The 14,580-nt window shown below is 39.6% G+C and overlaps 1 protein-coding gene across 7 annotated transcripts in view; it reads left to right on the top strand.

The window, feature by feature from the left end:
- Positions 1 to 13,223, top strand: part of slc23a2 (solute carrier family 23 member 2) — a 38,594-nt gene extending 25,371 nt beyond the window's left edge. For all 7 annotated transcript variants that reach the window (XM_040050970.1, XM_040050969.1, XM_040050972.1 and 4 more), the window contains 10 exons: positions 4,295 to 4,383; positions 4,517 to 4,584; positions 5,358 to 5,539; positions 6,475 to 6,595; positions 7,274 to 7,430; positions 7,568 to 7,715; positions 7,836 to 7,941; positions 8,059 to 8,326; positions 8,548 to 8,643; positions 9,106 to 13,223. In XM_040050970.1, coding sequence (XP_039906904.1) covers positions 4,295 to 4,383; positions 4,517 to 4,584; positions 5,358 to 5,539; positions 6,475 to 6,595; positions 7,274 to 7,430; positions 7,568 to 7,715; positions 7,836 to 7,941; positions 8,059 to 8,326; positions 8,548 to 8,643; positions 9,106 to 9,371 — 1,501 coding nt within the window. In that variant the 3' untranslated portion in view covers positions 9,372 to 13,223. The remainder of the gene's footprint in view (positions 1 to 4,294; positions 4,384 to 4,516; positions 4,585 to 5,357; positions 5,540 to 6,474; positions 6,596 to 7,273; positions 7,431 to 7,567; positions 7,716 to 7,835; positions 7,942 to 8,058; positions 8,327 to 8,547; positions 8,644 to 9,105) is intronic.
- Positions 13,224 to 14,580: the final 1,357 nt, after the last annotated feature.

Here is a 14,580-nt window from a genome sequence, read left to right as displayed (position 1 = left end):
TGGATATTATCACATCTCTGGGGTCTGTTTTAATGAAAGTTGAGTTATGATGGCAAGAGGTGCTGTTTTTCTTTCATAAAGAAGGAGCAGTTGCGCGAGAGAACCCTGGCTCGTTTTCTTTCTTTCCTTTTTTTTTATTATTAAACCTAATCTTTCAATCCTGTTGTGGAAGAGTCTTGGTCTCGTTATCATGCTGCGCAGCAGCAGCAACACCGGCCAAATCACCTCACTCATATAAACCCAGACAGACGCACACACTGGCTGTTCATTTTAACACTGACTCGATGACTTTTACTGATACTTTGATAGAAAGGAAAAAAGTGTGTGAAAGTTATCCTGCCTCCTCCTTTTATTTTATTAACAGACAAATAGTGGCTTAAAAATTAGCACCTTGTAGAAAAAGATATACACTCATCACATTACATGTGGTCACCTGTAAATCTCTAATCAGACAATCACATTAAGGATGCAGTTAGTCATTCAAACACAATGAGGAACTGATAACATTCAACCCAGCTGCGTGACTTTGGTGGCAGTTTGGGTATTTCAGAAACTGCCCAGTTATTGGGGTTTTACACACACACACACAGACACAGACACACACAAATTTCCAGAAAGGTTTGAGCTGAGAGAAAGTCTCAGGTTACTTGTTAGAACTAAGGTAGGCATGTGAGCATCAACACATCAATCCTTGATGTGCTGTAGCAGTAGAAGGCCACTCCAGAAGCGATACACAAAGGACAATTAGGAAAAATTATGCCTGCTCAGATGGTCGATTTTTGCTGCAACACTTGCATAAGCTCACACTCTGGCGTAAACATGGATCTAACCTATGAGCTGTCAACAAATTAGGCTGCTGCTGGTGATGCGATGGTGTGTGGACCCTTTTTATAGCTTACTTTGAGCCTCTCAAGTCCAGCTGAAGATCATTTAGCACCACAGCTTACCTCAGTGTTGTTGTTGACCCTGTTGTTATCCTATTCACAATAACCATCTTCAAGTGGCTGTTTTTGTCCGGCTAATGCACCTTGTCACGAAGTTCGTATGATCTCAGGCTGTTTGTTTTGAAAGCAACAGTGAGTTTACTTGACTGAAATAGCTTCCGGAGTCATCTCAGTGCACTTCTATGGGCTCAAGTTGTGGTCATAAATATTTTGTACTTGTAAATCTGTGTGTGTGTGTGTGTGTGTGTGTGTGTGTGTGTGTGTGTGTGTGTGTGTGTGTGTGTGTGTGTGTGTGTGTGTGTGTGTGTGTGTGGACTTGGCCAAAAAATACGTGTGCAACTCTGCACTCAAGTTCCAAGTATGGATTTTGACCCTATTTTTCTTCCTTTCAGCTGATTGGTCAATGTCATGTCAATCACAAATGTAACTGGGTCTGTACTTTCATTAAAAAAAAAAAAAAGAATTTTTAAGGATGAGTCACTGGACAACAGCACAACCCCAAGTAAATTAAACCCTCTGAAACCCTTTTGACAACTAATAAATTCATAGCAACTACAGCTGATACATTTGGCCAGTTCCTCCACTATTAACTGTAATACATGAAACATTAATTGGGGCTGTCATACTTTCAGAAAGTGATTGAGTCCTGAATTGTCACTGATTTGTGCAAGCTGAGCAAACAGCCTTACGTTTATTGGTAATTTTATTAGCCCATTGTCTTGTCCTTTTTTTCCCCACAACTTATTTTACAGACAGTTCATGTGGACATATAATGGGTTGAGCTGAAAGTGAAGAAGCTGCCCCCTGTTGGACAATGTGGCAAACTATTTCAGACACTCTATACAACTTGCATTTTAACATTTGAGTTTAGTCCTCATTTCCATTTAGATGTTGATATGTTTCTGTGACAGAACAGATCTGGAGACTACAAAACTGACAGATCTGCAAGGGTTAGTGGTCTCCAACGTCTGAAGACATAGTCTAACAATGTAGTGAAAATATTCTGTGTTTTAGGACCACAACAGTGCTTCATCCCACTTTTCCCATAATGCATCCCACTAAAATCTGATTGCCTGGTAAATATCTACATCTTTCAGTGTCTGTGCCAATTATCAGCCACAAATGTAATGTCTCAGCATCAGGCTGAGGTTAATATCAGCTTTTGATATCAGCAGAAAAGGACAGATTTTTGTTTTGTTGTTTTTGTTTTTTCAGTTGCTGATTAGTTATTATAGTTTAAAAAGTAAATTCTGTAATTGCAAAATAATTTTTTTTCCCTGTGAACTGATGAGTTTCTATCAAAATATAAACTTTATCTCCAGTCTTACATGATGCTATAAATGCCAGAAAAAGGATCACTAAATATGTTAATTGTATATGTTTACTGATTGTGTAGTAGAGTGCTCAAAAACATCAAAAACATAAATCACATGCTCAGTTTTTGCTTTTTCATAGAAAAGATGGGGAGGGGGGAGACTGAAACACAGTCTGGTCTTTTTTTTTTTTTTTTTTTTTTTTTTGTTAAGCCCGTCATTGTTGCCATACCAGCAGCTTCCCCTCTCTCAGGCAGTGCTGCCCTGATGTCACAGATGGTGCTTATCTGTCCATCTCTCAGTGGATTCGTTTCTCCAGAGAAATGTCACTGAATGGAAACCACTAAGGGAGGGAGAGGATAAAAGCAGGGGGGAAAGGGAGAGACAGCAACAGTGTATCTGTAATAGTCATACTCCATCACATCTGGACTGTTTATAATGTCCCAGATAACTCCCTAACAATGAAAAAAAAAAAAAAAAAAGAAATGAAGAAAAAGGCAGATCAGCATGAACGAAAACTGTTATTCTAGGCTGATTATTTATGCATATCCCAGCCCATCAGTCCTCTGGGCCTCTCTCTGTTCATTAGAATGTCATGTTGGTGCTCAACGTTTAAATATTTCTTCACCTGACTATTTCTCTAACTGCACCTTCAAACCTGTTAACAAGACTGGTTACAGACATATTCATCCCTGCTCAGATTTCTTCAGCTATCAAGTGACTGACTCGATCGTATCCACAGTGATAGACTGAATGCAGGACGGGGGGGGGGAAGAAAAGGTTTGGAGATGTGTACTGAGGAATGACGCAGAAGAACACGTGCAGAGCTGTAAAGAGGTGGAAAGTGGGTGGGGGTGATATGCAGTGAAGGTTTCTGAGTCATCGTGCCAAGTGAGGTCAATCAAAAAGGGCAAAATGCTTTTCCAGGAAAGGTGAAAGTGTCTCTCTTTTTACCCAAAGTGTCCTGCTTGTGTGCACAGCTGCTACCTGCAAACATGAGACTTGTATGCACAGAAATGTTTAGTGATTTGTTTTACAGTTACACATTGAAGCACACATGAAGCCTACATGAAGAAACAGATTTTAAAAATGAAAAGCAAAGAAAACATTACAGCAATAATAATAAACATGAAAAGGGTAAAAACACGGGGATAAAGTTGAGTTAAAAATATTTTGTTTTATGGAGCCAACCATCAATCTTGAGGCCCAAATTAAATTTTCTGGAGTTTCTTTTTCATTGATTTGTATATTTGCACTGACAAGAAGCAGCTGTACATAAAACACTGACTTTTAGTCGAAACAAACAGATGTGCTGCCAAATCATAATTAGCGCTTATGAAATCTCACTTCCTCTTAAGAAACATTTCCTTTTTCCTTCCCACTACCTCTCCTCTTTTTAACTGTCCTTAGATTAGTCAGCAGCAGTCCAGGTGTATTCTCATGCAATACTGTCAGTGATGTTTTTAAAAAATGGAAATCAAGGTCAGGTGGAGCAGCATGTGGGGGAGTACTTGTGAACACTCATCTAATTTTGGCTCACTGAAACTAAAAATGATACTTGGTCTAGTCTAGTTTTTAATGATTGTACTGCTAGGGTTACAGATCAGAAGTTCTTAATTGAAACCAGATATGACTAAAACCCCCTGAAGTTTGGCAAAAATGTCCCAAATGTGACTAATTTTTAAACAGCCACACTTCCTAAACTATTTCTACAACTTTGATGAAATTCAGCTTATGTGAAGTCTGTTTTTGACTCTTGTCAAAACATTTTATGCAGCTAGTGAAAGTGTTTCACAGCACCTCAGCTAGATGGAGTATCTCACCCTAGACAAGCGGATTTGGCTCCAATTAAATTATGAATTGAGGCTGAATAATCCTGTTTTTAAATTGTGAACTGTCAATAAATACATTTTGAAAAAGGTCATCTTTTTGTTCAGTACATCACAACTAACCCGAAATGGTTCTCTTATTTCTTAAAGAGATGGCTTAGTTGGCTTAAGTGTTTAATATCTAAAGTGAGCTTTTCATGTTTTTCAGGCTTCCTTTGTTTCAGGCCAGTGCTTTCGCCTTTCTCGCACCAGCCAGAGCCATCCTGTCACTGGAGAAATGGAAGTGCAACAACACAGGTGAAGAGAGGACTGTCATCTATCTTTACTTTACAATATATTATATCTGAATGGTCTGTCTGGCTTTCAGTGGGAAAGATCTGTGATTCGTTGGTTTCTGATCGCTCATCTCCTCGTCTTTTTCCACAAGCAGATATTCCAGCATTAAACGGTACAGAGCTCCTCAACACAGAGCACATTTGGCAGCCCAGGATACGAGAGGTAAGGCAAAGAAACATGCACACGCTCACACATACACTCACTCACACTGTTCCAAACCACATCTTTGTGGGAAGGGGTGACTGACTTTACTGCAGGTTTTCTCTAAATGTTGTTGAACTGCACTTAAATAACACATTTTTGAACAACTAAATTTGAAAAGTATGTCTGTTAAGCTGATGTTTAAAAAGTTGAACATTGTATATATGCTGCTAAAATAGAGACATTACTGTTTTCTATATGTCTGCAGGGTTTGGGTTTGTGTGACACATGCTCTTAATTTGCGTTAACCTTTTGCATTTGCGTAAGCCGGTTGAGTAATTGTGTGTTATGTGACACGTGAATGAGGCGAAACTCGATCAGACTGAATCAGATTGTTGAATGAAGGAACAGACGTTTGATAAAATGTGACAGAGGAGAACAGAAAGACCAGGCAAACAGGATTATCGCTGTCAGTGCTGCCGATTCTGTTACCTTGTGCTATACAATCACACAGTGTTTGCTTTTAATTCATAAATTTGAGGGTTTTTATTTAATGCTTAAGTATTGATATGTGCAAGTACAGTGTAAACAGACCTAGTTAATACTAAGCAAACTGACAGTGAGCAGTCTCACAATAGCCTCATGTATAAAACCTTACTTTGTGTTTTGATTTATGAAAATGTTCATTTTGCATGAATCTTGGTGTGTGTGTGTGTGTGTGTGTGTGTGTGTGCGCTCACATATTTCTGCAGAACAGAAATGTATTTATTTATTATTTATTTTTGTTTTGACAGATCCAAGGTGCCATCATTGTGTCATCCATGGTTGAGGTGTGCATCGGCATGCTGGGTCTCCCCGGGATGCTCCTGAAATACATCGGACCTCTGACCATCACTCCCACCGTGGCCCTCATTGGCTTGTCTGGTTTCCAGGCTGCAGGGGAGAGGGCTGGAAAACACTGGGGCATTGCTATGCTGTAAGTATGGACACGCCAATGTGTCCTCAATAACAGTGTCTTTAAAAAGACACTATCTAGAGTCTGTTTGTCTGTGGGAAAACATGCCATCGGTAAGTCAAAATTTCGGGTTAGTATCTCAAAAGTTCAAGGTATGTCTGAGTTGAGATGATTCAACATTTTGACTTACTTAGCAAGTTTGTTTTTTTTTTAATTTAATTTCTTTGTTTTCAGTTGTGGAAACAACATAGTTTTCCTTTTAAATGTTTTTGTCATGATACATTTAGAGGTACATTTAATTTTTTTTTTTTTTGATGACAGCTGTGGTGTAACATTGTGGTGCTTTCCAGTTCCATATAAATTATATTCCTATACTCTACTATAGAAGCGTTGCATGATTTACAGTTTAAATAAAATATCCCTATTTATCTCATACTCAACTTTGGTTCAGCCCGTCTGTCCTAGCGTCTCTCCCTTTAAGACAGCTTTCTTCTGATTGGCTGCCCCTCACAGACAGAGGGTTGAAACAGCAGGTGGGTGGGTCTTCTCTAGTTAAAGCCAGACCTGAGTGGCTAAGATGACCACACTAAAACTTAATCTAGAAAGCACCTAACCCTGGATCATGTGGGCTGTGAAGCTACAGAGGGCTGACTCATGAAGGATGATGCACTTCATAATGTGACGTTCAGGTGGTGTGACATCAGCTTCTGCTGTGTCATAGCTGTTTACACTGTAGCTCGAGGGCCTCTTCTCTCGCCCACAGGGATTGAGGTATTGTGGCTGTAATTGCAACTAATTTCTTGGGCCGTTAGGATAATTGTTTGGCTCTTAAGCCTCTGGAGTCCTTGTCAGACATAGACAGGACTTAAAGGAATATGTTTGCAGAATTGGTTGTCATGCAGAGAATATGCGGTATAACATGTCACCACTAAACTTAGGATTGGTTCTCTCTGCAGGACTATCTTCTTGGTGCTGCTTTTCTCTCAGTATGCCAGAAATGTTCACTTTCCTCTGCCCATCTACAAAGCCAAGAAGGGCTGGACATCCTATAGGCTCCAGGTCTTCAAAATGTTTCCTGTAAGTACACAACATGCTGTAAGTGCCTGCATACAAACAGTGTCTAGACTTTTTGCTTTCATTCCAATTATTAATGTTTTTCTCTCTTGTAAGTCACAAATTATTCAGCAGAGCCAATGTCCTTCTCCCCAGGTGGTGTCTGAGCACTGTGTAAATCAGTCTCTTTCTTCCCCCTGCTGGTGAAGTGATTAAAAACACCATTAAATTAATTAATTTAACTTAATTTAATTTATACCTTTTTCATGAAACGATCTCAAATTACTTTTGTCTTTTTATTGGCCTCAGGTCTTATGCTGCAATGCTTTTAAACTAATCATTAAATGAATTTTTTTTTCCTAGTCCAAATGTGTAGAATGGTTTAGTCCACATGTGAAGTTAGACAGCATGATGTGAACAAAGCTGTATCCAAAGAAGATCCACTCACCTCCTGATGTATTAGTTTATTAGCTTCTAGGATAAACAAGTCTAAGTATAACCAAGGCAAATTTAATTTAATAAACTGATGCATACACCCCAAAAGGTCATGATTTCTTTCACATACTCTGCATATAATCAGATAGCTGGAGAGAAGTAATAAAAACATATACAAAAAGGGTAAAGGGTGTTGTTGTTTTTTTTTTTCATGTTTTTGATGTTATGTAAAAGTCTGATAAGCTTTTTCTTTTCTCTTTCATGCAGATCATAATGGCCATTCTCGTGTCGTGGCTGTTATGTTTCATTTTCACTGTGACCGACGTCTTCCCACCAGATAAGGACAAATACGGTTTCTACGCCCGCACAGACGCACGTCAAGGGATCCTCTTAGTAGCACCGTGGTTCAAAATCCCCTACCCCTGTGAGTGTGTTAATGAAGAGGAAAGTCTACAAATTGTATATATGCTGTAGACTGACTACAGAAATATAATATGAAAGTTTAAAGTTGGCATTAAGCATGATGATGGATAAAAATACCAGCATGTTTTACCTCTACAGTCCAGTGGGGCGTTCCCACGGTGACTGCTGCAGGTGTGATAGGTATGATGAGTGCTGTGGTGGCCAGCATCATCGAGTCGATTGGAGATTACTACGCCTGCGCTCGGCTGTCGTGTGCTCCTCCGCCTCCCATCCATGCCATCAACCGGTAACCTTTGTTTTTCCAACTCCTTATTCGCTCTCATACTTCAGTAGTTCGTCACAAACAGCCCAAGCAGTTTACTGTCTGGTCCGAACTATAATTATGACGTTTTTTTTGTCTCTGCAGGGGAATATTTATAGAAGGCATTTCCTGTGTGCTGGATGGTCTTTTCGGGACAGGAAATGGCTCTACTTCCTCCAGTCCAAATATAGGCGTCCTGGGAATCACAAAGGTAACACACTATAGGTTTTGGGTTTTTTTTTTTTTATTCTTTATTTACTTTTTCTGTATTCATGTTACCTGCTCTTTATTTAAAAAGGTGTTTTAAAAGTCTTAATTGGTTCTCCAGGTGGGCAGCAGGCGTGTAATCCAGTATGGAGCTGCCATGATGCTGCTGCTGGGGCTTGTGGGTAAATTCAGTGCCCTCTTCGCCTCTCTGCCTGACCCAGTCCTGGGAGCGCTGTTCTGCACCCTGTTTGGTATGATTACAGCAGTGGGACTGTCCAACCTGCAGTTTGTCGACCTCAATTCCTCAAGAAACCTCTTCGTCTTGGGCTTCTCCATCTTCTTTGGCCTGATGCTGCCGAACTACCTCAAACAGAACCCACTGGTCACCGGTGAGTGCACAGAAGGGAAATCAAACTTTCAGTCACTCATTTTCACTTTTACAAGGAGCACCAGTTACAGTAGGAGAGTGCTGTGGGTCAGGAAGTAGTTGTTTGTCAATCAGAAGTTCAGTGACTTCTCCAGTCCAGAGATTTAGATCAGTTTAACTTTGTGTCAGTGCTGTAACTTCAAAAACAAATTGTACTACATTCACGACTTCTGTCTTTCTCAGGCATTGTTGAAATTGACCAAGTGCTAAATGTGCTCCTCACCACTGCAATGTTCGTCGGAGGGTCTGTCGCCTTCATTTTGGACAATACCATCCCTGGTAAGGTTTTTAATTTCACTAGTTTGAACAAGAATGAATCTGTTTTCACATTTAATAGCGTTTTAAGTTATTGCTGCTTGAGAAAGTGATGGTAGTTTGTTGGAACGTGCAAAAAAGTTTTTAAGGAACACGATCATAACATGTGGCTGTGACTGCCAAGCAGGTACGGGTATCGTACAAGGCACTACATGTGGGGGTGGTCGTATGTCTGATCCTCGAGGTCATGCTGGGAAAGGTGGAAGAAGACATGGCTGAGAGAGTCGTCTGAGCGTAACCTGCTGCCACCTGGAAAATCAACTAAAGATGAATGGGCGGAGGCGCATCTTACGAATTTCTTTCCATGTTCAGAAACATCAGAAAGTCACAGCAGCAGCAGAAGACTTGTGGAGCTTGTTCCTTGTTAGCCTGGACTTTTAATTGTGAACTTTAAGACACTCATTATTAATCTCTCTCTATCCTCAGGTTCTCCTGAAGAACGAGGTATTAGGAAGCTGAAACGCGGTTCTGGTCTTAGTGCAGCAGAACTGGAAGGGATGAGATCCTACGACCTGCCGTTTGGAATGGACTTCATCCGCAGACACCGAATCTTCAAGAACTTCCCCATCAGCCCAACGTTCACAGGCTACCATTGGGGGCGGCTACAGGGAGCCTGCAGGAACAGAATGGGACACGGGGATGGGGCAAAGGGAGGGGAGGGCAGCGCAGCACTGGGAGAGAGTCGGGTATAACCAGCAAGCTGGAGAAACCTTAAAATGGTTGAATTTTGGGGAGCAAGGGATGGTACACTAAGTCAACATAATGGGGGAGTGGAGGACAGAAGCGGCACTGGATTGTGTGGAAGAAAATGTGATGCACCAACCCCCCCCCCTTCTCACCCTGTCACTATATGCGTTTATTTTCTATAGCTTGTATCAGTCTCTTCCCACTTCCCACTATGCTATTTTAAGCATGCTATAGCAAGCCACAGCATGCTATAAAAGATGTCACCATGTGGAGATCAGTCTGTTTGTGTGCATGTGTGCATGGAGTAATCCAGAAGGAGACAGATGGATGTCAGGCAGTCGGAGCTGAATGTCTAATGGCTCACTCACTCGTGATCGCTGCTAACTGAGACAGCCCAAATTATGTTGCATACATTCTTCTCAAAGCACAGTAGATTTGAAATATGGGACTTGAGCATCATGTTAGGAATCGTTCCCCTCTGGATTTGTTATGCAACCACACATGCACACACCAGCAGCCACTGTAGATCTAGCACGAGCACTGCATTGCACAACAGGGGGTCATGCAGAATGATGGAAGTAGTTTGTAAGGTCCCCTTAGCCATGTGAAGTGATTGTGAGATTTATTTTTGTAGTACCTCCTTCCTGAGTTCAAAGTAGAATGTCACTTCACAGATTCTTCAGTAAAACACGCTCACGCTAAAGAGGCTCACATCCCATATTATTTCATAATGAAGTGCTAATATTCAGAAGACCTCTCCCATATTACTGGGCAGAAAAGAAAATCACTAACATACCGGTTTACATTATTTAGATTATGTCAGTATTATTCATCAGTTGTTAAAGGACCAAAACTCTGCCTTTCCTGAACATGCTCGTTAAAGTTTTAATTTAAATCTGCTACCCTTTATTTACTTTACATGCTGGCTCTTAACTAATGAGACAAGCTTTTAATAATACCTCTATCATCATGGTGATGGCAGAGGATTTATAAGAGCTGCATTAATGCGCACAGTAAACGGACATGTGGCCTTGTAAGGGAGACCTTGTGTGAGTGTGTGTGTGTATATATATATGAAACTGATGAATGATGACATGAGAATAAGTGTTCTCGCACGGCTCCGTGTGGGACTTGTCTCACAGTTTTGGGGTCACTGTGGATGTATATTAAGGTAGGATTTACCTAAAGGCTATATAATTGTACTGGGAGGTAAGGACGGTGTATTTTGTTGACTATAGAGTATATAAATCTAACAGTTTCTTTCTTTTGTGCCCTTCATCAGCTCACATGTGCAGTGTGGCAGTTTGGGGGGGATTCTTTTTTTTCCCCAGACAGTCATGACGTATCAATGTTTACTTGTTTAACTCTGGTCATGACTTTTTCTTCACATTCCTGCTCTCCCTCAGTCATCAATACGCGCTCTCTTTCATCTCCTACTAAGTTTCAAAGCATTTGCAGTCTGTACGGTATTAACCCAGGCGTGCCCCCCACCCCAAAAACAGAGCCACTCTTTTCTGACCACACTGTGTGCCTCTGCTGCTTTTATGTATAAAGAGCAGCTTTTGAAAAAAAAATACCACAGAGTTGGCAACAATATAAAAAAATGATGCATAGAAATAAAGAGTAGCCCACTTGAGATTTTTATAAAACCAAAACGCTCAAAGCTCTTTATTTGTATTTCTGCTGTTCTGTTACCATATACCAAAACTTTTCATTGACATTTGTTGCTACTGAGAGACGTGATTAGTTTAGTCTCATTCCAGATTCCCCCATTTTTATCTCTTATTAAAGCTATTTATTTATTTATGGGGGGTTTTTAAAAAAGAAAAAGTCTAACGGGTTTATGCGTCCCTTTCAGAATTTTTAGTGTGTTTTAGTTTACTTGTTGAAGCCCTGTAAAGACCGGTAATGATTGACAGCTACTCCTGCCCTCCGCCCCAGCTCCAATCGGTGCTTTTAGAAGGTCACCCGGCGAGAGAGGCTTTAAAAGGGTTGTTTCTGACGTAATATAAAAGCTGCTTCTATTTCATTCCATTTCTATCATGTTGCATTTGAAAGCAAAAGATGAACACTTTTAAATGTCGAACTGGATAGTTCAGAATTTACAGATCAGGGCCTTTTTACTACGAAGTACTGTTTGCACATGTAATGGTGCCAAGAAGACTGGGGTCCAGATGACTTCATACACACTAACCTGGAAACCTGAAATATTACTAGAGTGCTTTTGAAGACTTTAAAGGAGGTGTGAACATTAATGACCTAATGAAAACAGGTCCAGCTGTAGTTCCATTTATGGCGTACTGCTCTGATTTGGTGACGTCTCATACTTTGTTACGCCAAAATAAACCATAGTTATTAATTATGTGAACCTTAATATCTACAGGGGCGTCACTCTTTAGGTAGGGTTAAAGGTGTTGGGACATTTTTATAGATTTCCATTTGTTTGTCAAATAAAATATGCAATTACAATAATATAATTTGCGTTGACTATACCACTGAAACTCCTTACGAGGTCGCAGACTGATTTTTTTCCAAAATACTGAATGACCATCCAGGGTACATGGTAAAAAAAAAACAGAGTAATGATGTCACAAAAGAGCCCAGGGTTAGAGATAACTGACGTGCGGAAACTGTAAATCTAAAACCTCATCTCCCTCGTTTAAATTATTGGCTGACCTGCAAAGGGACGTTACCAGGTGGTTGGTAAAATAAGCAGTGTGTTGTTGGCACTCCAGCTGATGTGTCGTGACTATGTAACCTAGCTCTGAGAGCTGGCAGTGATCAAAGTCAGACTTTTAAGCAGCTTCCACAGAGATAGAGGGTAGTTTTGGGGGGGTTGGCCCTTGCTGTAGTAAATTTCTGGCATGCACACGACTCGCGACCTTGTTTTCTGTGTCATATCATGTTCATGCAACCAGCACTTCTCCCATCACATCAGTCTCTCCTTGCACACTCTTGGTCCTGCAGTGAAGATGCATCTGTGTCCTCGTGATTGGTGTACCTTGTTTTTCTCCTCTGGAATTTTTATTGTCACCATTTCTGAATGCAGGAGGAGGACACACCCGTTGGTCACCTTATTAAGAGCCTGTTGTTTATCAAGCAGCTGAGTGAAACCTGCCTTATCGCTTAATGTGAAGATGAACATGGGATGTCTTTGTGCCTCATGGCAGCTTCCTCCAGTTTTTTATTGTTGTACTCCTGTCTTATTGTAGGATTTAGTACACATGCACCTCTCGCACAGCTGTGAAAGAAGCAGCCAGTTACAGTAAAAAACAAAATAAAAACATTGTTTCTGGTTTGAATTACATTCACATGGCTCTTAAAAAGGTGACCATAAGGTGCGTAACACAAAGACATCAATCCCTTTCAGTTATTTTGAAGGGGTCATTACCTGGAGACTATACTTCTGTGTATTAAGTGTTCTATCTTTTTAAATGTTTTTTTTTTTTTTATATACATAGTTTTTATGTTTTTGCAAGCAAATATTTGTAAGAAACGAATCATAACTTTGAATCTTAAATCATGCTGGAAAGCGCACCATTTTCTTGTACTTTTTATTTAAAAAGTAAATACATTTTAACCCTATTTCAAATCTGTGGTTTGGTGGAATCCTGTTTATGATCTTTTCATATTGTATTTTTTTACTCTAACATTGTTTTCTGTCCATGTTAACACATTACCAATATAAATCCAAGAACAAGCTGAGAAACTTTAAATAGATGTAAAAACACAAATGTATATTTAATGGAGTAAAGTTTGCTAAACATTCTGGAATATAAATTGTGTAAACTAATTGTAGCAACAAAATGTTTTATTCTTTGTCCCTAAAACTATTTAATAAGATGTTACTGAATGAATTTAGTCTTCTGTCTTTTTTTTTTTTTTTTTTTAGTAAATTTTTTTAATTGTCACCATTCCTCCTTTTCGCTCACACAGCAGCAACTAAATACATTTAAGCATGTAGACATCGTCAGGACCACCTGCTGAAGTTCAAACTAAGCACCAGAGCGTGATTTTAAGTGACTTTTGATGTTGCATGGTTGTTGATACCCGATAGGCTGATCTAATTATTTCTCAAACTGCTGGATTTTCCCGCACAGTCATCTCTAGGGTTTACAGAGACTGGAATACAAACCAGGCAGCGCTAAAAGTGCTGCAGAGTCTCTCTCCCCTCCCCCCCCCAAAACAAAACAACAACAACAACAGAGGGCACCGCCTGTCAAAATCTAGTTTTAAGTAATCTGATCCTGGACACAATGCACATGGTGACTGACAGACCCTTGTCTCATTTGCCAGTAATGTAGCTACAGAGCATCTCTAGACTGAGATGCCCCATGGGCTACAAAGCTTTCAGTCTTTAACGTCGAAAAGCATAAAATATCAAAATGTACTGAGATTTGAAACATTTTCTTTAAATTGTGTTTCCCACAAAGATGACTGAAACTAAAATGAAAATTATTCAATTCATTTTATTGAAGAGGTAACATGTTTGAATATTTGAGTAGCTCTAACCAGAGCTTTGGTCAGCACTATTTTATTTTAACTTTTTTTTTTTTTTTTTTTTTTTTTTTAGGTCTTCTCAGTGTAAAGAGTTGAATTATTTTAAACAACAAGAATCAGTTTTTCCTGTGTCGGTCACAGTTTAATTTGCAGAAGGTGGGAAAGTCAGTTAAGAAAGACTGCAATTATGAATTGAAACAACAAAGAAAAATTACCTTCAATTTTCATTGCTGTAAATTTAAAGGAACAATTTCCAGATTAAATGAGGACAAAAAAAACAACTCGAGTTCCAATTCATGAATCGTGACAAGTAATGGGAACAATGGCTTTGGCCAAAATGTACCAATTTTGTAACCAAAAGGAAACAATACTTAACTGACATGTTTTATCAGTTGCATTAAAAAAAAAATCGGGCTGAAACCAGCCATATGGTGTAGAGTGTGTGGAGAGAGGCCAAAGACTGAGTGAACCAGCTATTAAAGATTGGCCACATCCACAGTAAAACACACAGAACAGCCAAGTAAAGGAAGCAACAACGAAAGCAAAACAATATACAAGTCAATAGATGCAAATATGTGAGTGCAGGCAGCTTCCTATAGTTCAGCAGGTGGTTATGTCTATGTTTTATACGTGTACAAAAAACAGAGGACTGTCTTTTATTGAAGAATGGTTGTAATTAGTTTATTCAGTGTTTTAAAGTTTCAGTAATAAGAT

Source organism: Simochromis diagramma, unplaced genomic scaffold (genome assembly GCF_900408965.1).
Source record: "Simochromis diagramma unplaced genomic scaffold, fSimDia1.1 OVJJ01000131.1, whole genome shotgun sequence".
NCBI classification, from domain to species: Eukaryota; Metazoa; Chordata; class Actinopteri; order Cichliformes; family Cichlidae; genus Simochromis; species Simochromis diagramma.
This window is presented reverse-complemented; position numbering and strand designations above follow the sequence as displayed.